The sequence below is a fragment of the Halichoerus grypus genome, chromosome 7, assembly GCF_964656455.1.
Source record: "Halichoerus grypus chromosome 7, mHalGry1.hap1.1, whole genome shotgun sequence".
In the NCBI taxonomy this organism is placed as follows: domain Eukaryota; kingdom Metazoa; phylum Chordata; class Mammalia; order Carnivora; family Phocidae; genus Halichoerus; species Halichoerus grypus.
Window position 1 is genome coordinate 131,949,848 of NC_135718.1, and position 23,518 is coordinate 131,973,365.

General features: G+C 36.5%; 1 protein-coding gene across 5 annotated transcripts in view; it reads right to left on the reverse strand.

The window, feature by feature from the left end:
* Positions 1-23,518, reverse strand: part of LOC118530817 (complement factor H-like) — a 140,548-nt gene that overhangs the window by 69,864 nt on the left and 47,166 nt on the right. For 4 of the 5 annotated variants that reach the window (XM_078078330.1, XM_078078329.1, XM_078078327.1 and 1 more), the window contains exons 2-7: positions 18,299-18,484; positions 17,860-17,965; positions 8,316-8,392; positions 6,242-6,433; positions 4,436-4,606; positions 1,650-1,823 (exon numbers count right to left, since the gene is read on the reverse strand). In XM_078078330.1, the coding sequence (XP_077934456.1) occupies positions 1,650-1,823; positions 4,436-4,606; positions 6,242-6,433; positions 8,316-8,392; positions 17,860-17,965; positions 18,299-18,484 (906 nt within the window). The remainder of the gene's footprint in view (positions 1-1,649; positions 1,824-4,435; positions 4,607-6,241; positions 6,434-8,315; positions 8,393-17,859; positions 17,966-18,298; positions 18,485-23,518) is intronic. The other variant, XM_078078331.1, reaches the window with a different exon arrangement.

Below are 23,518 nucleotides of genomic sequence, written 5' to 3' on the forward strand. Positions count from 1 at the left end.
AGAGGCAAGGCATGGGGGTGGGAGAAATGGGCAAAGGGGACCAAAAAGTACAAACTTCCAGTAATAAAATAATTAAATTACAGGGATGTAATGTACAGCCTGGTGACTCTAGTTATTAATACCACATTGTATATTTGAAAGTTGTTAAGAGAGTAGATCTTAAAAGTTTATCTAACAAGGAAAAAAATTTATAAGTATGTGTGGTGATGGATTTAACTAGAATTGTGTTTGTAATTATTTCACAGTATATACAAATATCAAATCGTGTTGCACACTTAAAACTAAGATAATGTTATATGTCAATTACATCTCAATCAATCAATATTTTCATTATAATTGTTTTACACATTAAAGTCTGTTTCATACTGATGATGGGATCTTCTTTAAGGGTCTTTTGATTTGAAAATTCATTTCGGACTTATGCCTAGAATTAATATCAAGACCATTGACCTATTATTTGCATCATTACATTTTTTATTCATGTATTATCCAGTTTAAGTGTGGTATACCTTTACAACCAACTGCAATATGTAAAGAAAAGGAATATAATAATGGAGACAGACAGAAAAGGGCAGAGGAAACACCCCCCAGAAATAATATACAGTACCTTGTTGAATTGAGTGGCATTTTGCTACATGGGATGGCTTTAGAAAATTCTACAGTGTCTTCTCCTCCCTCCAAAAAGTGGAGCCTAATTCTCCTCCCCTTGAGTATGCTGGACTTAAAGACTCACTTCTAAAGACTAGATATGGCTTAAAGAGACAATGCATGACTAGTTTGTAAGTGGGTTCCATCTCTCTCTCTCAGATCACAAGCTCTGGAGAAAGTTAGCTGCTCTATAAGTAGCCTATGGAGATGCCCATGCAGTAAGGTACTGAGGCTTCCTGCCAAAAACCTGATGAGTGAGCCATCTTAGAGGCAGTCCTCCAGCCCAGCCAAGCCATCACCTGACTGTAGCCTAGGTCAACATCTTGACTACAACACAAGAAGTGTCTGGTTCAGAACTAGCTAGTTAAGCCACTCCCAGATTCCTGACCCATAGAAACTCTGAGGTGATAAAAGTTTGTTGTTTGAAGCCAATATATTTTGAGGGAAATTTGTTACACCTAAATAAATAACTAACACATTAGGTGTTAGATGACACTAGTCTTACCAAATGTTTTAGTTCAGATATTAGAATTAAATTAGAGAAATATATGTTTACACACATGCATATTTAACATTAAATAGCAAAAAGTAAAGAATTTTTAATATTCAAAACCATGTTTTTGATCCTGCTTAGAATTGTCTACTTTGGGGCGCCTGGTGGCTCAGTTGTTAAGCATCTGCCTTTGGCTCAGGTCATGATCCCAGGGTGCTGGGATCAAGCCCCGTGGCAGTCTCCCTGCTCCGCGGGAAGCCTGTTTCTCCCTCTCCCACTCCCCCTGCTTGTGTTCCCTCTCTCGCTGTGTCTCTCTCTGTCAAATAAATAAATAAAATCTTAAAAAAAATTGTCTACTTTGAAGAGAAAAGAATGTCTCTGTAGCCTCTGCTTTACATACACGGTAAGGCAAATATTTGGATTTATTGTGTCCCCATTTTTGTTGTTGTTGTTTAAGAGACAGTAATTTCAGAATTAAGAAGTAGGTCAAGATATGAATGGAACTTACAAGTACATCTTGGAGGAGGTTGCCAGCTTGAACTAGTGCATGTTGCCGTACTTACAGGGGTTGCAGGATAAAAGCCACTTTTACAGTAATATGTGATTTCATCTCCCGTTCTGTATTGGATGGCTTGAGGTCTGTAGACACCATTTGGAATATGAGGAGAAGTACATGTTACTTCTGGAAAAAAAAAAAAAAAAAAGGACACGTGGATAATGTAGCCATTAAATATATCCATTAAAATAATCAAGTACATAAAAATAAAGGCAGTGGATATTATTTTTTTGTCCCTATCCCAGCACAAAAGGGGATTAAAATGAATATAGTCTCATATCCTTCCCACCATATCACTCATGTCCTACCACTATAAGTCTCATATGATATATCTGTGCCCCCTGGACTACTGAATCCTCTTTCTCCAAAGCCATTGCATACATCATTATATCCCGTATGTGGCAATAAATTCATGACATATCACTTTGACTATTCCTTCCAATGATTCTTCAACTTCCTTGGCATCTGTGGTTCTCATCCACGTTTCTTCCTTCCAGACACTTGGTAGGATTGCATATCCCCACCCATTTGAGGTAGACATGGCCCTATGATTTGCATAAGACAATGAAATGAGTGTAAAGTAACATGTTTCCCTTCAGGGAGGAAGTTTTAAAAGCCATTTTGTGATTTTTTATGTTCTCTTCTCCATAGCTGCAGTGATTAAGGAAAGCCATGGAAAGATGATGTCTCTATCCCTTGATTCTTACAGTTAATATAATGAGCAGAGTCCCTTCAGACCTACATTGGAAGTGAGCATAAACAGGAAATAAACTTTAACTTATGTCAAAGCAAAATTGAATTCAGATTCTGAGGTCTTACCTTGAAGTAGGTAACTTCATTGAAACCTGGAATGATGATTTATTCTAATGTTCATTGACACTTGGAATGATGATTTATTCTAATGTTTATACAGGACAAGGGGACTGATACAAAATAAATGGTTTATAAGTTATATTTTGATGACTGGATGGATAATTTAACAATCTAAATATTTAAGTGGGGCTCTGGAAGTAAAACATATGGCAGAAGTTAATGCCAGAGGACTTGTGCACCCACGTTCTTTGTGTAGGAACCGTGACTGCCATGAAGACAAACAGCTGAATTCTACACATCACCAGCTGAACATGGATCCAATGTGAGTGATCACTGTTCTATGTTCATTAACCTCTTTGTAAAATATTTTCTTAATAATGTCTGAAAGTGAAGGTCACTCAATTGTAGGAGGATGTATTTTCCAAGGAGCTCTTGAGTTTGTGGACTCAACCAATTTTTTTTTTTTTGGTGGAGGGAGTGCCTGGCTGGCTCAGTCGACAGAGCATGTGACACTTGATCTCAGGGTTGTGAGTTCAAGCCCCATGTTGAGTATAGAGCTTACTTAAAATTATAAAAAGTCAACCAAATTTTTTTTATTATGTTATGTTAATCACCATACATTACATCATTAGTTTTTGATGTAGTGTTCCATGATTCATTGTTCACGTATAACACCCCAGTGCTCCATTCAGTACGTGCCCTCTTTAATACCCATCACCAGGCTAACCCATCCCCCCCATCCCCCTCCCCTCTAGAACCCTCAGTTTTTTTTTCTCAGAGTCCATAGTCTCTCATGGTTCATCTCCCCCTCCGATTTCCCCCCTCATTTTTCCCTTCCTGCTATCTTCTTTTTTTTTTAACATATAATTCAACCAAATTTTTAAAAAAAGAATAAAATCGACTCAAAAGCTAACTCTAGTTATTATAAAAGAGGATTATTAAACAAGGTTTATACATGTAATTATGAATCATATGATTAAAAATTCAGAGGGCTCTTAAGAGTTCAACTCTTCTCACCATTTCCCCACCACCCTGGCCCACAGCATGACAATATCTGTAAAACTCACCCTTTTAGAAAGGCACTTGACCTCTGATTTCCTGTATGATAGCACTTGTTACTTGTTTCACTCACTGCTGCAGCCCTCAGCAGAAGTTGACTCACTCTTTTCCATAAATGTTTGCAAATATCTCAACATAGTTGTTACCATGCTATAACTGTATCTTCTTGCTATTCTTCTCATGATATGATTTCTTAAACTCAACTATCTACATTCTCTCTTTTAGGTCACGATAGTTTGAAACCATCTCTTTTAAAATGAGGTGGGCTAAGTAGAACACAATATTCCAGACTTTTGCGGACACCAAACACAGGTGAGATGGATTCTGGCTCTGTACAACATCCTTCCATTCTGAAGCCTAAAAGAGTTTTTGTTTTTTCCCCAGCATCATCATCACTGTTGATTCATATTAGGTCTGTGGTTAATGAAATCTCCAGTTATTTCCACTTAATTCCATTGTCAATGGAGGGTTTCCTCATCTGGTATTATATAATTTACTTTTTATAGCTAAATGCTGGGCTTTACAAGAGCAATCTGGGAAGTGTATATACCTGGGAATTAGGAAGCCTATTACAACCCTGGCTCTGCTCTAGACTTGCTTTTTGACCACAGACCAACTGTTTAATGAGCTATTGAACGTTTTTGGTCCTTTTATGTCTATCTTCAGAATGAGAGAATTATACTAATTGCTCTCAAAATGGACCTTGCACACAAAATGTTAAGTATATTGTCTTTATAATAGTTGATCCCTGTAAACATTAATACTCCATTGTGAGAAAAATAAATTGCTTAACTCTAAGGAGTATATGAATGAAAACAATTTATAAAATATACAGAAAAATGTATAGAAAAGAAATATAACATTACCTCTACATGAAGGACTTGGAGTCCATCCAAATTTAGTACATACAGCATCTCCTCTATCACTGTATTCATAACCCTTGTTACATTTATATTGAAGTCGTTCATTTTCTCTGTAAGTTTTCTTCTGAGATGTAGACTGTCCATTTACAATTTCTGGCTCTTGGCAGGAAATTTCTAAATATAAGGAATTAAATTCCAAAATGTTTGTTATATATTAAAGGGCCTTGTCAAAGACATAGTTATATTAAAGACACAAATTATGTTTCCATTAGGTAAACCAGTCAACAAAACAAAAGTTCTAACACCTTTGAAAAGTAACTGATTGATTTTTGCAGCATCACTATCCATTCAAATTTTCTAAAAAAACAAAAACAAAAACAAAAACTGGCCATCATCTTTGACCCCATCTTCTCTCAAACATTTCCCCCTGGGATTACAGCAACAATAACTAATTTCCCAAATCCAATTCTCCGATCTTTCTAATCCGTTTTTCTGTTTGTAACTTAATAACCTTTTTTCTTGTCCCTTCACTGCTCCATTTAGAATCCCCCATTGATTCCCAATTCAGTCTGAGTAAAAGCCACACTCTTCAGCACAGCACGTAGCACCTCAGAACTTTGTACTGGCCTGTCTTCAATCTGGCACTGACTTACCCCTACTTGTATCCTACACAAGGGCCCCCAAGGACATGAGAACAGGGGAGCCTCATATTCATGGAAGAGGCCTTGTATTTGTATTCCTCTCCATATGTTCCTGTGACTGGTATGCCTGCCCCCTCCTCAACTTCATTTGAAACATATACATTAGTTATTCCAGGAAAGTTTCACTAATCACAGAAATTTAGTTTTAAGAAGGAAACCCCCTCTGTGAACCTCTAGAATATACAGTATTTGCTCTGTTGAATATAAATATGTTTACCATTACTGACTTGAGGAACTAGTTTGGTTAGAAAGAGTTTTAAGCAGAGGAATGCTTTTCTCTGCATCTCACTGTTGGATAGACTAGACTAGGAAAGTGAAAATAATCAAGAGATTTTAGATATGTTAAAAAATAAATATGGCAGAAATTTCTGCTGCGCAAATACTGGTAATATGAAGTATGGCACTTTTAAATAAATTGACCATAATGTTTCATTACAAAAGCCCCAATCATCAGACTGGTCATAGCAGTATTATAACTAAAGAAATCTTAACTTAGAATTTACTATAGAACTTTTTGTAAAAGGCAAAAATTTATTTAGTGGATGCAATTCAGTTCCGCATACTTATCTAAACTCACTGTGTATATATAAAACAGGACCCTCTTCTAGAAGTATTATTTAAGCACAGAAGGTCATCATGATTCATCAGTGGAAATAAATAATGAATTATTCCATTTTCAAATTAAAAGAAAGCCTATTCTACAGGCCAATATTAAAACTTGCAGCAGAAATGCTTACTAGTCTATTTGAGCCATGAAAACCAATCATAATTTAATTATGGTTAAGACCATGGGCTTTGGTTTCAGATGATCGAGGTTTGAATCTTAACTCTACCATCTATGCCATGATAACCTTGGGCATGAGATTTAACTTTTTTGCACCACAGTTTCCTTTATTATAAAATAGAGCATAAATCACAGACATTTTGAAGGTAAAATGGAATGACACATGTGAAGAACTTGGATCAATTACTGGCAAATAGTAAGTGCTCAGTAAATGTTAGTTATTAGTATTATTCATATTCTTTAGGATGCACAATGTTTGAAAATGCATATTTTCATGAGAAAAACTAAAATCATTCAATCACATGAATGGTAAGTGTATCTTACCCACACATTTCGGTGTTTCTCCACTCCAAACACCATTTGCTGAGCAATGGATTTCTGCAGGCCCATCAAGCTTGAAGCCTGAATTACACTGAAATTGTACTACTTGTCCAAAAGTATGGTCTTGGTCTAGTTCCACTGCAGTACTGGTAAGTCTCCCATTCTCTGGTTCTGTCACTGGTGAACACTTAACAACTGAAAAAATAAATATAACTTTTCCTAATAGAATTTGACAACTTTATTATAAAAAGTATGTATAGGGGCGCCTGGGTGGCTCAGTTGGTTAAGCGACTGCCTTCGGCTCAGGTCATGATCCTGGAGTCCCGGGATCGAGTCCCGCATCGGGCTCCCTGCTCTGCAGGGAGTCTGCTCCTCCCGCTGACCCTCCCCCCTCTCATGTGCTCTCTCTCTCATTCTCTCTCTCTCAAATAAATAAATAAAATCTTTAAAAAAAAATAAATAAAAAGTATGTATATATTCAGATATATGGATAAAATCATCAGCAAAGTAAGATTGGGGAAATTACTTAACTTTTTAAAGAAGTATTTGATAAAACTGTTGGATACAAAGACCAGTAAGTTAAAAAAAAACAACAATAAGCTTCTCTCTCATTCTTTTCTATGAGAGTGGACAAAGAAAATTACTTCTTTGAATGACAGTTTACATTGTTATAGTAACAAACAAGTGTTTCAAGCTTGGGATAATTAAATAAAAATTTTCATTTAAGCCCCAGAATAATACAACACTGTATTCCTAAAAGGTATAAAAGCAAACGTTCTGATTCTATTTACTTCAATAGACAAATTGTCCTTAATTTTCCTTCCTTTTCCATGTTAGTGCTCAAAATAATTTAAGTACTCCTTTTGATTTTACTTAATATTTTCTAATATCTCTTAGGTTATGCCATTTTAACTTTATTTTATAGTAGAATCATCCAGGATAGAATTAAAATGGAAATTCTATGGCTATCTCCCTGCCCTATTACCCAAGAGATACGGGTTTAGTAGGTTTTTATTTTTTTTTATTTTTTATTTTTTTGTTATTTATTTATTTGAGAGAGCGAGAATGAGAGAGAGTACATGAGAGGGGGGAGGGTCAGAGGGAGAAGCAGGCTCCTCGCTGAGCAGGGAGCCCGATGCGGGACTCGATCCCGGGACTCCAGGATCATGACCCGAGCCGAAGGCAGGTGCTTAACCAACGGAGCCACCCAGGCGCCCTAGTAGGTTTTTAGTAACCAAAATTTTCAGGGTTAAATAAACACCTCAGGTGATTCCAGAGTAGATGTTTCTTAAAGCATTTAGATCTTCACCCCCCATTTCCATAGATGAAAGATCTCCTCCTCCTCCTTCTTCTTCTCCTCCTTCCCCCACTTCCTTGCTCTTCCTCCTCCTTCCTCCCTCTCTCCCTTCTTCTGTCCCTCCTCTTTCCCTCTCCCCCTCTACTTATTCCTCACCATGGAATTAAGACTATTCTGACTCATTTCTCTTATTTCTATGATGACTAGAGATTGAGATTACTAACTCAAAATTTGGAAATGGGATCTACATTTTCTTATTCTTATGCTTTGCTTTCTGGGTCAGTAAGAAAAAGCAGAGCTCTCTCTTACTTCCTGTCTCTTCTCAGTAAGACTAAGACCACAGGAAAATCTCCCTTGCCACACAAGAGGGGAGAAATGTCTAAATCATGTTCTTCACTTCAGCTGTTACCAGAGATCCTTGCATTTGGGTGGTTATTGGGTGAGAATATCTTCATGAATAAAGCTGAAATTCTGATACTTGTGTTTTTTCTAGTGGTTAGAATCCAAAAGGAAAGGAAAATAGGTTTTAGATTTCCTAATCTCTAATACTTTGAATATTAGGTCAGATGAGTCTGTATTCATATTTGGTTAATGAAACACAAAATAATGTAGTAATAAAAAGCTTAGATATCCATTCTGTACTATATTAGAAGCTACAAAAATACTTTAAGTAAAAAATGTTTAATTACAAATTTTAAGGATATTTTAATGTAAGACATTTCAAAAACTCTTAGATATTTTAAATATTTGAATATATTAGTAAATCAATTTTACATATACCTTCACAAAGAGGAATATCATTGGTCCATCCATCTGGTTCACACTCACGGAAATTAATCCTACCTAACAACTGATACCTGAAAACCAAAAATAACAGAGTGGTGAGCTAATGTGTATTTATATGCAATTTTGATACCATTCTGAATGTCCAGAAACTCCATTTCAGAGAAAATTAACAGCATATGCATTTCCTGCCTTCCTTTCTCCTTCCCTTCCTTCCTCCCTCCCACCTTCCTTCCTTCCTTCCTCCCTCCCACCTTCCTCCCTCCCTCCCTCCCTCCCCATCTCCCTTCTTTCCTTCCTTCCTCCTTTCCATCTTCCCTCTCTCCCTCCCCTCCTCTTCCTTTTCCTTTTCTTTCTTTTCTCTTTCTTTTTCTTAAATTTCTTTCTCTCTTTCTTAAATTTCTTCTCTTTCTTTCTTAAGCTTCTTTCTTACTTAAGAAAGGCCCTCAAGTCCTCAGGCACATGGACTTGGAAGAGTCATAATCTTTGGTTCACAACATGAACTCATTATGATTTTGTGCACAATATCTTTTTATCTTTTCATTGAGTCAGTCAGTTAGTTACACTTAACAATGTTATAACCTCTTTGAACCCAAACCAAAATCCAAAAACATGGTTCAATAACATTCAAAGAAAGACAAAGTATTTTTTTTTAAAGATTTTATTTATTTATTTGACAGAGAGATAGAGAGAGAGAGAGCACAAGTAGGCAGAATGGCAGGCAGAGGGAGAGGGAGAAGCAGGCTCTCCACTAAGCAGAGAGCTGGACGTGGGGCTTGATCCCAGGACCCTGGGATCATGAACTGAGCTGAAGGCAGACGCCCAACTGACCGAGCCACCCAGGTGCCCCAAGACAAAATATTTTTTGAGGGAGAAAGTTTTTCTTTTCTTGTGTAATGGGTGAAACAATCCTTATTTGCAGATGAAGGAAATATTTGTCTAGGTAGAATTATTTAGAAGTTTATGAAAGTTCTGTTCTCAAAATTATCTCTCTTGTGGTTATCAAAATGTTGCCCATTATTTTGTTTTTGAGAAAAAGCTTTTTACCTCTAGCTGTTCACTGTAATATTAAGAAGGATGCTTTGCCTTGATCTAAAGCCTCTGGTAATGATTGCACATTTTGCATCTGCCCCAAGGAACTCCCATTCAAGTAGAACATTTTAGATTTTAAGGATGGGGTTAATGAGTTACCACAGTTAGATAAATTTGACACTGAATGGCTTATATATGCAGACCTGACTTGATGACTACACTCTGGAAAAATTAATTAATTAAAAATAATAAAAAAATTAAAATTAAAATAAACCACATGCTAAGAAATTTGGACTAGTGCTATCCTTGATTATGTAAAAAGTCCAGAATGTTCCAAAAATATCATTGTGGAGGGTGGGAGTATGGAGCACACCACAGGGATCTACTGGGTTTGGAGACTCCACACGGGGTCGGGTGCCAGAGATAGAAATGCTCGGTCACAGGCCAGGTGAGCACAGAGTGTGGCTGGAGACTGGGGAGACGGGAGTGTTTGACTGCTTTTCTCTGGGGGCTCACTGAGGAGCGGGCCCCGAGTTCTAGGCTCCTCTGGGGCGGAGATTGGGAGGCTGCCATTTTCACTCTTGTCCTCCAAAGCTGTACGGAAAGCTTGCAGGGAACAAAAGCTCCCGAGAGCAAACCTGAGCAGATTACTTAGCCCAGACCTGGCAAGGGTGGGGCAATTCCACCTCGGGCAAAGACATTTGGGAACCATGGCAACAGGCCCCTCCCCCAGATCAGCAAGAACAGCCAGCCAAGACCAAGTTTACTGATCAATGAGAATGGCAAAACTCCAGCGCTAGGGGAATACTGCACATAGAATTCATGGCTTTTTTACAATGATTCTTTAGTCTTTCAAAGTTACTTTTTTTAACTGTCTTTTCTTTTCTTTTTTTTTTGAATTTTTCTTTTTCCATTTTTTAACCAACATCTTATCAATCCCTTTTTTTAAAAAATATTTTTTATTTTTCATTTTCAGAGTCATATTCTATCCCTTCATAGTAGTTACCCTTATTTTTGGTGTATATATATAAGTAGTTCTCTCTTTAAAATTTTGAGATACTGTTTCTTCTAACAGATCAAAATATACCGTAAATCTCTAGTGTATGGCTTTGTTCTAGTCTCCTGCCTGATCACATTCTCTCCCCCCCCTTTTTTTTAAATCCTCTTATTTCATTTTTCAACCAGTTTCTTATCTTATCAATTCCTTTTATAAAATATTTTAAAATTTTCATCTTTACAGTCATATTCCATCCCTTCATTGTATTAACCCTTATTTTTGTATATATATAAGTTTTTATTTCTTTGAAATTTTGGGAGGCAATTTCTTCTAACAGACCAAAATACACCCAAAATCTAGTGTGTGGCACTGATCTATGCACTAGCCTGATCATATTTGATCATATTCTGTTTTTGTTTTGTTTTGTTTTTGTTTATTTTTATATATTTTTTTTCTTTCTTTCCCTTTCTTTTCCCCCGGTTTCATTCAGGTCTTTTCTGATTTATTTAGTGTATATTTTCTGGGGACATTGTTACCCTGTTAGCATTTTGTTCTCTCATTCATCTGTTCTCCTCTGGACAAAATGACAAGATGAAAAAAATCACCTCAACAAAAAGAACAAGAGGCAGTACTGACTGCCAGAGACCTAATCAATACGACATTAGTATGATGTCGGAATAGAGTTCAGAATGATGATTTTAAAGATACTAGCTGGGCTTGAAAAAAGCTTGGAAGTTATTAGAGAAATGCTTTCTGGAGAAATAAAAGAACTAATATCTAACCAAGTTGAAATCAAAAAGGCTATAATGAGGTGCAATCAAAAATGGAGGTTCTAACTGCTAAGATAAGTGAGGCAGAAGAGAGAATCAGTGATATAGAAGACCAAATGATGGAAAATAAAGAAGCTGAGAAAAAGAGAGATAAACAACTACTGGATCACAAGAGCAGAATTCGAGAGATAAGCGATACCATAAGACGAAACAACATTAGAATAATTGGGATCCCAGAAGAAGAAGAAAGAGAGAGAGGGGCAGAAGATATATTGGAGCAAATTATAGCAGAGAACTTCCCTAATTTGGGGAAGGAAACAGGCATCAAAATCCAAGAAGCACAGAGAACCCCTCTCAAAATCAATAAAAATAGGTCAACACCCCGACATCTAATAGTAAAACTTACGAGTCTCAGAGACAAAGAGAAAATCCTGAAAGCAGCTCGGGAGAAGAGATCTGTAACCTACAATGGTAGAAACATTAGATTGGCAACAGACCTATCCACAGAGACCTGGCAGGCCAGAAAGGACTGGCATGATACATTCAGAGCACTAAATGAGAAAAACATGCAGCCAAGAATACTGTATCCAGCTAGGCTGTCATTGAAAATAGAAGGAGAGATAAAAAGCTTCCAGGACAAACAAAAACTAAAGGAATTTGCAAACACGAAACCAGCCCTACAAGAAATCTTGAAAGGGGTCCTCTAAGCAAAGACAGAGCCTAAAAGCAACATGGACCAGAAAGGAACACAGACAATATACAGTAACAGTCACCTTACAGGCAATACAGTGGCACTAAATTCATATCATTCAATAGTTACCCTGAATGTAAATGGGCTAAATGCCCCAATCAAAAGACACAAGCTATCAGATTGGATTAAAAAACAAGACCCATCGATATGCTGTCTGCAAGAGACTCATTTTAGACCAAAGACACCCCCAGATTGAAAGTGAAGGGGTGGAAAACCATTTACCATGCTAATGGATACCCAAAGAAAGCTGGGGTGGCAATCCTTAGATCAGACAAATTAGATTTTAAACCAAAGACTGTAATAAGAGATGAGGAAGGACACTATATCCTACTTAAAGGGTCTATCCAACAAGAAGATCTAACAATTGTAAATATCTATACCCCTAACATAGGAGCAGCCAATTATATAAGCCAATTAATAACAAAAGCAAAGAAACACATCGACAACAATACAATAAGAGTGGGGGACTTTAACACCCCCCTCACTGAAATGGACAGATCATCGAAGCAAAAGATCAACAGGAAATGAAGATTTTAAATGACACACTGGACCAAATGGATTTCACAGATATATTCAGAACTTTCCATCCCAAAGCAACAGAATACACATTCTTCTCTAGTGCCCATGGAACATTCTCCAGAATAGATCACATCCTAGGTCACAAATCAGGTCTCAACTGGTACCAAAAGATTGGGGTCATTCCCTGCTTATTTTCAGACCACAATGCTTTGAAACTAGAACTCAATCACAAGAGGAAAGTCAGAAAGAACTCAAATACATGGAGGCTAAAGAGCATCCTACTAAAGAATGAATGGGTCAACCAGGAAAATAAAGAAGAATTTAAAAAATTCATGGAAACCAATGAAAATGAAAACACAACTGTTCAAAATCTTTGGGATGTAGCAAAGGCAGTCCTAAGAGGAAAGTATATAGCAATACAAGCCTTTCTCAAGAAACAAGAAAGTCTCAAACACACAACCTAACCCTACACCTAAAGGAGCTGGAGAAAGAACAGCAAATAAAGCCTAAACCCAGCAGGAGAAGAGAAATAATAAAGGTCAGAGCAGAAATCAATGAAATAGAAACCAAAAGAACAATAGAACAGATCAATGAAACTAGAAGCTGGTTCTTGGAAAGAATTAACAAGATTGATAAACCCCTGGCCAGACTTTTCAAAAAGAAAAGAGAAATGACCCAAATCAACAAAATCATGAATGAAAGAGGAGACATCACAACCAACACCAAAGAAATACAAACAATTAGAAGAACATATTATGAGCAACTCTATGCCAGCAAATTAGATAATCTGGAAGAAATGGATGCATTCCTAGAGATGTATCAACTACCAAAACTGAACCAGGAAGAAATAGAAAACCTGAACAGACCTATAACCACTAAGGAAATTGAAGCAGTCATCAAAAATCTCCCAACAAACAAAAGCCCAGGTCCAGATGGCTTCCCAGGGGAATTCTACCAATCATTTAAAGAAGAATTAATACCTATCCTTCTAAAACTGTTCCAAAAAATAGAAATGGAAAGAAAACTTCCAAACTCATTTTATGAGGCCACCATTACCTTGATTCCCAAACCAGATAAAGACCCCATCAAAAAGGAGAATTACAAACCAATATCCTTGATGAACATGGATGCAAAAATTCTCACCAAAATACTAGCCAATAGGATCCAACAGTACATTAAAAGGATTATTCACCACGACCAAGTGGGATTTATCCTGGGCTGCAAGGTTGGTTCAACATCCACAAATCAATCAATGTGATACAATACATTAATAAAAGAAAGAACAAGAATCATATGATCCTCTTAATAGATGCAGAAAAAGCATTTGACAAAGTACAGCATCCTTTCTTGATCAAAACTCTTCAGAGTATAGGGATAGAGGGCACAGATCTCAATATCATAAAAGCCATCTATGAAAAACCCACAGCGAATAACATTCTCAATGGGGAAAAACTGAGAGCTTTCCCCCTAAGGTCAGGAACATGGCAGGGATGTCCACTACCACCACTGCTATTCAACATAGTAATAGAAGTCCTAGACTCAGCAATCAGACAAGAAAAAAATCAAAGGCATCCAAATCGGCAAGGAAGAAGTCAAACTCTCACTCTTTGCAGATGGTATGATACTTTATGTGGAAAACCCAAAAGACTCCACCCCCAAAGTGCTAGAACTCATACAGGAATTCAGTCAAGTGGCAGGATATAAAATCAATGCACAGAAATCAGTGGAATTCCTATACACCAACAACAAGACAGAAGAAAGAGAAATTAAGGATTCGATCCCATTTACAATTGCACCCAAAACCATAAGATACCTAGGAATAAATCTAACCAAAGAGGCAAAGAATCTGTACTCAGAAAACTATAAAATACTCATGAAAGAAATTGAGGAAGACACAAAGAAATGGAAAAACGTTCCAAGCTCATGGATTGGAAGAACAAATATTGTGAAGATGTCAATGCTACCTAGAGCAATCTACACATTCAATGCAATCCCCATCAAAATACTATCCACTTTTTTCAAAGAAATGGAACAAATAATCCTAAAATGTGTATGGAACCAGAAAAGACCCCAAATAGCCAGAGGAATGTTGAAAAAGAAAAGCAAAGCTGGTGGCATCACAATTCCGGACTTCCAGCTCTATTACAAAGTTGTCATCACAAAGACAGTATGGTACTGGCACAAAAACAGACACATAGATCAATGGAACAGAATAGAGAGCCCAGAAATGGACCCTCAACTCTATGGTCAACGAATCTTTGGCAAAGCAGGAAAGAATGTCCAATGGCAAAAAGACAGTCTCTTCAACAAATGGTGTTGGGAAAATTGGACAGCCATGTGCAGAAGAATTTAACTGGACCATTTCCTTACATCACACACAAAAATAGACTTAAAATGGTTGAAAGACTTCAATGTGAGACAGGAGTCCATCAAAATCCTAAAGGAGAACACAGGCAGCAACCTCTTCAACCTCAGGCACAGCAACTTCTTCCTAGAAACATGGCCAAGGGCAAGGGAAGCAAGGGCAAAAATGAACTATTGGGACTTCATCAGGATAAAAAGCTTTTGCACAGCAAAAGAAACAGTCAATAAAACCAAAAGACAACCAACAGAATGGGAGAAGATATTTGCAAATGACATATCAGATAAAGGGCTAGTATCCAAAATCTGTAAAGAACTTATCAAACTCAACACCCAAAGAACAAATGATCCAATCAAGAAATGGGCTGAAGACATGAACAGACATTTTTGCAAAGAAGACATCCAAATGGCCAACAGACACATGAAAAAGTGCTCAACATTGCTCGGCATCAGGGAAATCCAAATCAAAACCTCACTGAGATATCACCTCACACCAGTCAAAATGGCTAAAATTAACAAGTCAGGAAATGACAGATGTTGGCGGGGATGCGGAGAAAGGGGAACCCTCCTACACTGTTGGTGGGAATGCAAGCTGGTGCAGCCACGCTGGAAAACAGTATGGAAGTTCTTCAAAAAGTTGAAAATAGAGCTACCATACGACCCAGTAATTGCACTACTGGGAATTTACCCCAAAGATACAAATGTAAGGATCTGAAAGGGTACGTGCACCCCGATGTTTACAGCAGTAATGTCCACAATAGCCAAACTGTGGAAAGAGCCAAGACGTCCATTGACAGATGAATGGATAAAGAAGATGTGATATATATACACAATGGAATACTATGCAGCCATCATAAGGAATAAAATCTTGCCATTTGCAATGACATGGATGGAACTGGAGGGTGTTATGCTAAGCGAAATAAGTCAATCAGAGAAAGACATGTATCATATGACCTCACTGATATGAGGAATTCTTAATCTCAGGAAACCAACTGAGGGTTCCTGGAGTGGTGGGGGGTGGGAGAGATGGGGTGCCTGAGTGATGGACACTGGAGAGGGTATGTGCTATGGTGAGCGCTGTGAATTGTGCAAGACTGTTGCATCACAGATCTGTACCTCTGAAACAAATAATACATTATATGTTAAAAATAAAGAAGAAGAAGACAGCGGGAGGGGAAGAATGAAGGGGGAGAAATCGGAGGGGGAGATGTACCATGAAAGATGATGGACTCTGAAAAACAAGCTGAGGGTTCTAGAGGGGAGGGGGGTAGGAGGATGGGTTGGCCTGATGATGGGTGTTAGGGAGGGCACGTTCTGCATGGAGCACTGGGTGTTATACGCAAAAAATGAATCATGGAACACTACATCAAAAACTAATGATGTATTGTATGGTTATTAACATAACATAATAATAAAAAAAAGAGATTTAGGGAATCTAGTAGAAGGAGTCTATGAGTTTTGATCCCCCCCCTTTTTTTTGATGATTTTATTTATTTATTTACCAGAGAGAGAGAGAGAGAGTGCAAGAGTACAAGCAGAGGGTGCGGCAGGCAGAGGGGAAGCAGGCTCCTTGCTGAGCAGGGAGCCTGATGCGGAACTCAATCCCAGGACCCTGGGATCATAACTTGAGCCGAAGGCAGATGCTTAACTGACTGAGCCACCCAGGTGTCCCGAGTTTTGATCCCTTTCGCCAGGTCAAATGTGGAACCTACAGGGGCCAGACTAGCCTGGATTGAAAGAGATATTTCAGAGGTGAGGAATGAGGCAGTTGGAAAGGGTAGGCCCAGATGGTCTTCATCTATTTGGTCATGTGTAATTAAAGTCATCAGTAATGATTGAAAGTTGGGCTAAAAATGTCTTTGAAATATCTCCCTCAGGTAGTGGCCAAAGCGAGCCTGAATTCATAAGAACTAAGACTTATGGGTGTCAATATCTTAGGAACTCTTCAAAGGGCTTCAGTGTATATCTTATTTATTTCTTCCACCAATCCTATGATGCACCTGTTGTGTTTGTATTTCTAGAATTGAGGAAATGGGAGTTAAGAGTCATTAAAATAATGCAGTTATTGAGTTGTGGAGTTTTGGGATGCAGGCTTACTCCAAAGCCTAAGCTTTAAAATATTATATTTTATTGCCTCAAATCAAGAAATAAATGAGAAGAGAATAATAAGAATCAATTTGTAATTTCTTTTTTTAAAAAGATTATTTATTTATTTATTTGAGAGAGAGAGAGAGAGAGAGCGAGAGAGCAGGGTGGGGGGGCAGAGAGGGAAGGAGAAGGCGACTCCCCACTGAGCAGGGAGCCTGACTTGGGGTTCCATCCCAGGACCCTGGGATCATGACCTGAGCCGAAGGCAGACACTTTCTTAACTGACTAAGCCACCCAAGAGCCCCCAATTTGTAATTTCTTGATCCTATTTATATTTATGTAGCATAAAATTGTAATGATATTGGTTTTCTCATGTATGAAACTTTCTTCAAAACAATTTTTTGACCTGGCTGGGAATAAGAGAAATAAAGAACACTGAAGAGGTATCATAGTGTTAAGATTAGCCATGGAAATCCAGTAGGTGGTTAGAGAACAGAGAGTCAATGACTATGAACATAGTAGCATTTTTGGTTCATGTGATAAGAATAATTTGCAGACCATGGAAACTTAAAGAATGGTTACTATTATGTCAGTGTAAAATATTTGCTTCCCCTAAATTTTATAAGCTTTTTTCAAAAGAGGTGCCATGTAATCTGATTTTGTTAACATTCCCACTGTCCCTGACATATTGAACTCCCATGTACTCTGCACATAATAGAATGTAGTCAGGACTTGTTGGAATAAACCCTTATTTATATGTATACTATTTTCCAGCCCTCCTATAACTACACTCTACCAGAGTAATTATAATCATTTTAATTTTTCAGTGTTAAGGAGATAATTTGGTATCCAAATATAATCATTTCCATTATAGTTTAATTTTTCAGACTCCTTGTATGGTACTTATAAAAATGCTCATAGAAAAATAAAGTAACCTTAAAAATACTAATTAGTAAAGTTCCTATTTAATACCTAAATTATAACTGCCCCAATTATAAGCCTCTTTTGATATTGACTACATACCCCTCATCACATGTGTAAACAACCTTTGCACCATATACAAACTCATTTCTTCTTTCAAGATGAAAAGAACCAAAAGGAGTATCTCCAGGATGTCCACAGGGCCTTTCTAAAATGAAAAAAATAATGATATTATTATGTAGCATGGAGAAACACATTTTATGTAGGAGTTCAAGGAAAATGACATTTGATATTATATCAGAGGACATAATTGAAGATGTGCAAAAGTGAAAAATGTCAATTATCATTTTAAAATTAGACTTAGCTGTATGGTTGGGTTTTTTTTTTTATTTTAGAAGATTACAACAATTTATTAAGAATAATGATGGTATACGATTTTGTATTTAAATAACAGTTATATAATTCAGCTAATATTGCATCAAACATTCAGTATTTTAATAATTAAGTTTTCATAAATTTCACAAATATATGAATTATTTACCCCGACATATCCTCAATGGATTAAGAGACTCCCATTCTCCATTCCTGCATTCCATTATAATAGCTCCAAGAGTTCTAAATCCAGGTCGGCATTTATATGTAGCCTGCGTGCCCTCTGGATATGTTTGTTCAGGCCAGGCACCAGACAAAACTTCAGTCTGTTTTCTTGGAGGAGGTCCTTTGCAATCTACAAACAATAAGAACAAAGTAAGTGCTTGAAGTGCTTATTTAAATTTACAATATGTCTAGGTTATTTTTGCTTTTAAAAATACCTATGCTGTTACAGGTCCATCCAAAAGTATGTCTTAACATATATAAAATATATTTTTTACCTTACAGAAATTGAATCAACATAAATTTGTAAAAACAGCTTTCCATAGAAATAGTTTGCCTTTACTATATATATATTTTAACATATAATGTATTATTTGTTTCAGAGGTACAGGTCTGTGATTCATCAGTATTACACAATTCACAGCACTCACCATAGCACATACCCTCCCTCCTTTACTATATTTTTTAATCAAAATAATGATTCTATTTATTATTTTATCACTACATTAGACATAAAAATAAATTGAGAAGCTGCAAGTGCATGCCACTTCATGAAGATTATGGAACAATAGAGACAGCCACTGTAGAAAGCTAAAAGTGACTTATCCTTTGGGAATGCAAGTACAGCCCACACAAAAGTCATCAAAGGTGAGATTATTGATAATATCTGCCAGCTGGAATTTATGTACAAATGGAAAGTTTTAAAATGAAAATAAGGGAACATTTGCTATCTCTGACCTCTTAGGCAGGGAGTATGGGGGAGATATTATATATATTATTCTTAACTGCTGCACCGCATTCTACTATTCATTCATTGATTTGGAAAATACTTACTGGGCACTATTCTAAGTTCTAAAGAAAAAACAACAAATTTTAAAAGAGACAAAGTACCTGTTCTCAAGTATTTCCGTTCTACTAGGGAAGTTAGTTATTAAATAAGTAATTAAATAGATGTATCATATGCATTACAGGTAGATAAATTCTATTTAGAAAACTAAAGCATGGCAAGATGATACAAACTTGAATGGGAACATTCCAAATACGATGGAATAGGATGGAACAGAACAACATTCCTACTGCAAATTGGAAAAACAACAACAAACTCATGTGTGTGTGTGTGTGTGTGTATGTGTGTTGAAAGGAACTGGAAACTGTGAGAAGAAAAAGGATTAAATAAACTAAACCAAAGTGGGAAGGGCCTGTTTTATGCAAATATATAGTTTTTGGCCATTTCTTATCTGGTCATGTTTGCCAACTCTGGGTATGGATTGAAGATCAGGCTTTGCCTGAATGGAGGAATGCGATGAGGAAAAGAAAAATGAGACAAGCTTTTGGAGGCATGTCTAACATGAAAAATTCTGAATCCCCGCAGAATGAGTGTGCTCTGCCGGAGCCTAAGTAATTTCTTAAGAGTGGAGTGAAAATTCCTATAGTCTCATAGAAAAAGTCCCAATAAGAAAAGGATCTTGCTTCAAATACACAACTGTATCCTCATCAAGACAGTTGACACATTTGAGTCACTCAGGGTGAGATTTAAGAGCAGAGGTCAAAACATCAGAAAAGCAGGATAAATCTCTCAGAGTGTTCTAGGATGGAGGAAGAAGAGACCAACCAGGTACTTGATAAAAAGCCAAGAAGGTCTTTACCTTGAGACTTTTGAAACCAGAAGTGGACTGACTCAAAATAGAAGTGCAACTCAGACCCATCTGAGTTCGCTTCTTGATTAGATCAAGAAAGAGCAAACACTTGTCAATGGGAGGTAAATAATATAAACATTATTATTACATTTATTTCATGTGAGATGTATGGCTTTGGATAAAAAATTAAAAGACACATAAAGAAGCAAAAAATGTGATCAAGAAATGAAGCAAAAATAAATGGCTCATAGAAGCAGACAGTCAGATCCAGATGTCGGAATTAGTGTCAAGTTTCTTTAAAATAGCTGCTTTAAGTATGTTAAAGGAAATACAGGAAAATAATAGATAAAATGAGTAAAAAGACAAAGATATTCAAAAGAAAACTGATGCTATAAAAATAATCATGTGTTATATAAAATTACAAAATAAATATCCAAAATAAGGATGCATTGGATGGTCTTAAGAGCCAAACGGAGATAGCAGAACACAGATCTGAAGAATATTGGTGTAGAAATATCCAAGTTGAATATAGGAAAACTGTAGAAAACACCAATAACAAATAAAAGAGAGTACAAGAAATGTGTGGAGCAGAGTCAAGTGATATGTGTATGTCTAAATAAAATTCCAAAACTAGAGAAGAGAAAAGACAGAAATATTTGAAGAAAGAATAGCTCAAAGGTTTCCAAAATTGATGAAAAAAATCAACTCTCAGATTCAAAAGCTCAAAAAACAAAACAAAACAAGAAAAACAAAACAAAACAAAAAAACCACAACAAACCAAAAGGGTAAATACAAAGAAAAACTATACTGAGGCTTTGCTGAAAACAAAAGATAAAGGCAAAATCTTAAAAGCAGACAGAGAAATGAACACACATTTCTTTTAGGAGAATAAAAATAACACTATGTTTGTAAGAGTAACAACTCAGGCATGAAAACAAGGTGCCGGCATTTCTAAAGTGCTGGAAAATAAATGGCAAGAGAACTCTGAACCCAGGGAAAACATACTGCAAAATGAAGGAGAATACAAACACATTCTCAAACAATCCAAAAACAGAGAGAATTCAACAATAGCAGACTGACACTAAGAAAAACCCCACTAAAGCTCTCTAGGCTGAAGGAAAATGATTCCATATATAAACAAGAAAGGGTAATCTTAAATGAACAGAACTGAAGAAAATAAATACATGGGTTAATAAAAGGACTACTGAAAAATAATAAATAATGTGCTACGTATATTTTAACAACATTTTAAAAAGACTTGATTTGAAATCAATAACAATGTCTTATAGTGTTTGCAAAAAATTCAGGAGTATAATATGTAAAAATAATAACAAAAATGTCAAGAGATAACAAATGAAATTAAACTGTTTTAATGTTTACATAGTTTAGAATGTAGTGAAAGTATTGATTAAGGGTAGACTGTAATAATTTGAGTATGCTTATTATAAAACATTAATATTAGGAGATATATAACTAATAGAAATGATATAGTGAGGTAGTAAAGAATATTTGATTAATATTTTGAAAAGGCAGGAAAGGAGGAATAAAAGAACAAAGAAGAGATGACACAAAAAATAAACAGCAATATGTTAGACTTGAGCTTAACTGGATCAGTAATTACAATAAATGTAAATGGATTCACCACTCCAATTAAAGTATAAACACTGATTGGAGAAAAACAGAAAATAAAATTGAATTATATGCTGATTACTTTTGATAAAATGGAACCCGGGTGCCTGGGTGGCTCAGTCTGTTAAGCGTCTGACTCTTGGATTCAGCTCAGGACCTGATCTCATAGCTCCTGGGATTGAACTCCCTGCTGGGCTTCCTGCTCAGCAGAAGTCTGCTTAGATATTCTCTCCCTCTGCCCCTTCCCCTGCTCGGGCTCTCTCTCTCAAATAAATAAATAAATCTTTAAAAAATGGGACAGATACGTTGAAAGTAAATGATGAAAACTAATACAATATGAAAATATTAGCCAAAAAGGATAGGGTTAATATATTAATATCAGGCAAATAATAATTTAAGGCAGAAAGTATTGCTAGATAAAAGAGGACCATTTCACAACAATAAAAGAACTACTTGAACAGAAAGATGTAATAATTCTAAATGTGCATGAACATTTAGAATGATTGCTGGAGTGGGCTCATACCAACTCACAGGAGATAATTATAAACATCTCTTCCCAATACAGTATTCAGTGATGTCACATTGGTAACTTAAAATTGACCATATCATGAGTATTTACACCATGGGTATTGGTAAATTCTACAAATCAAGACTCTTTCTTTTCCTTTTTTTCAATTTAAAAAAATTTTTTTATTGTTATGTTAATCACCATACATTACATCATTAGTTTTTGATGTAGTGTTCCATGATTCATTGTTTGTGCATAACACCAAGCACTCCATGCAGAACGTGCCCTCTTTAATACCCATCACCAGGCTAACCCATCCTCCCACCCCCCCTCCCCTCTAGAACCCTCAGTTTGTTTTTCAGAGTCCATCATCTCTCGTGGTTCATCTCCCCCTCCGATGTGGTATATATATACAATGGAATATTATGCAGCCATCAAAAGGAATGAGATCTTGCCATTTGCAATGACGTGGATGGAACTGGAGGGTGTTATGCTGAGCGAAATAAGTCAATCAGAGAAAGACATGTATCCTATGACCTCACTGATACGAGGAATTCTTAATCTCAGGAAACAAACTGAGGGTTGCTGGAGTGGGGGGTGGGGTGGGAGGGATGGGGTGGCTGGGTCTTTTCCTTTTTTTTTTTTAAATAGTTGATTGTTATACATTTGTCAGCATACCACTGTACATAAACCTAATAATATGTCTTCAAGATATAACAGAAGTAAAAGAAGTAAACAAATCCATCCTCATAGCTTGAGATTTAAATGCACTTCTCCAAGTATTTGATAGAAAAGCAGATAGACAAGGATATAGAATATATGAACATTATTTTTTTTTTAAGAGAGAGAGAGAGAGGGATAGCAAGTGGAGGGAGGAGGAGACAGGGAGAAAGAATCCTAAGCAAGAATCCTAAGCAAGCTGCACGCTCAGCAGGGAACCCAACATGGAGCTCGATCTCATCACCCTGAGATCATGAGCTGAGCTGAAATCAAGAGTCAGATGCTTAACCAACTAAGCCACCCAGGCGCCCCAAATATATGAACATTTTTAACCAAATCGACCTTTTTTATTGTCATAGAATGGAACCTTCAGCAGCCGCAGCTACAGATTCATTCCAATTACACATGGAATATTCACCAAAATCGACTATAAGCAAGGCTCAACAAATTTCAAAAGATTGAAAATCACTCTAAGTATACACCTTGACCACTACACATTGTTAACAGAAAATAACTGGAAAAATCTCAAAAGTTTTGAAGTTAAGTAACACTTCTAAATCACTCATGGGTTAAGAAGAAATCACAATACATATTAGAATACAACTTGAACTAAACAATAATGAAAATATGCTATATATCAAAATTTGTGGGCTGATACTGACGCAGAATTCCT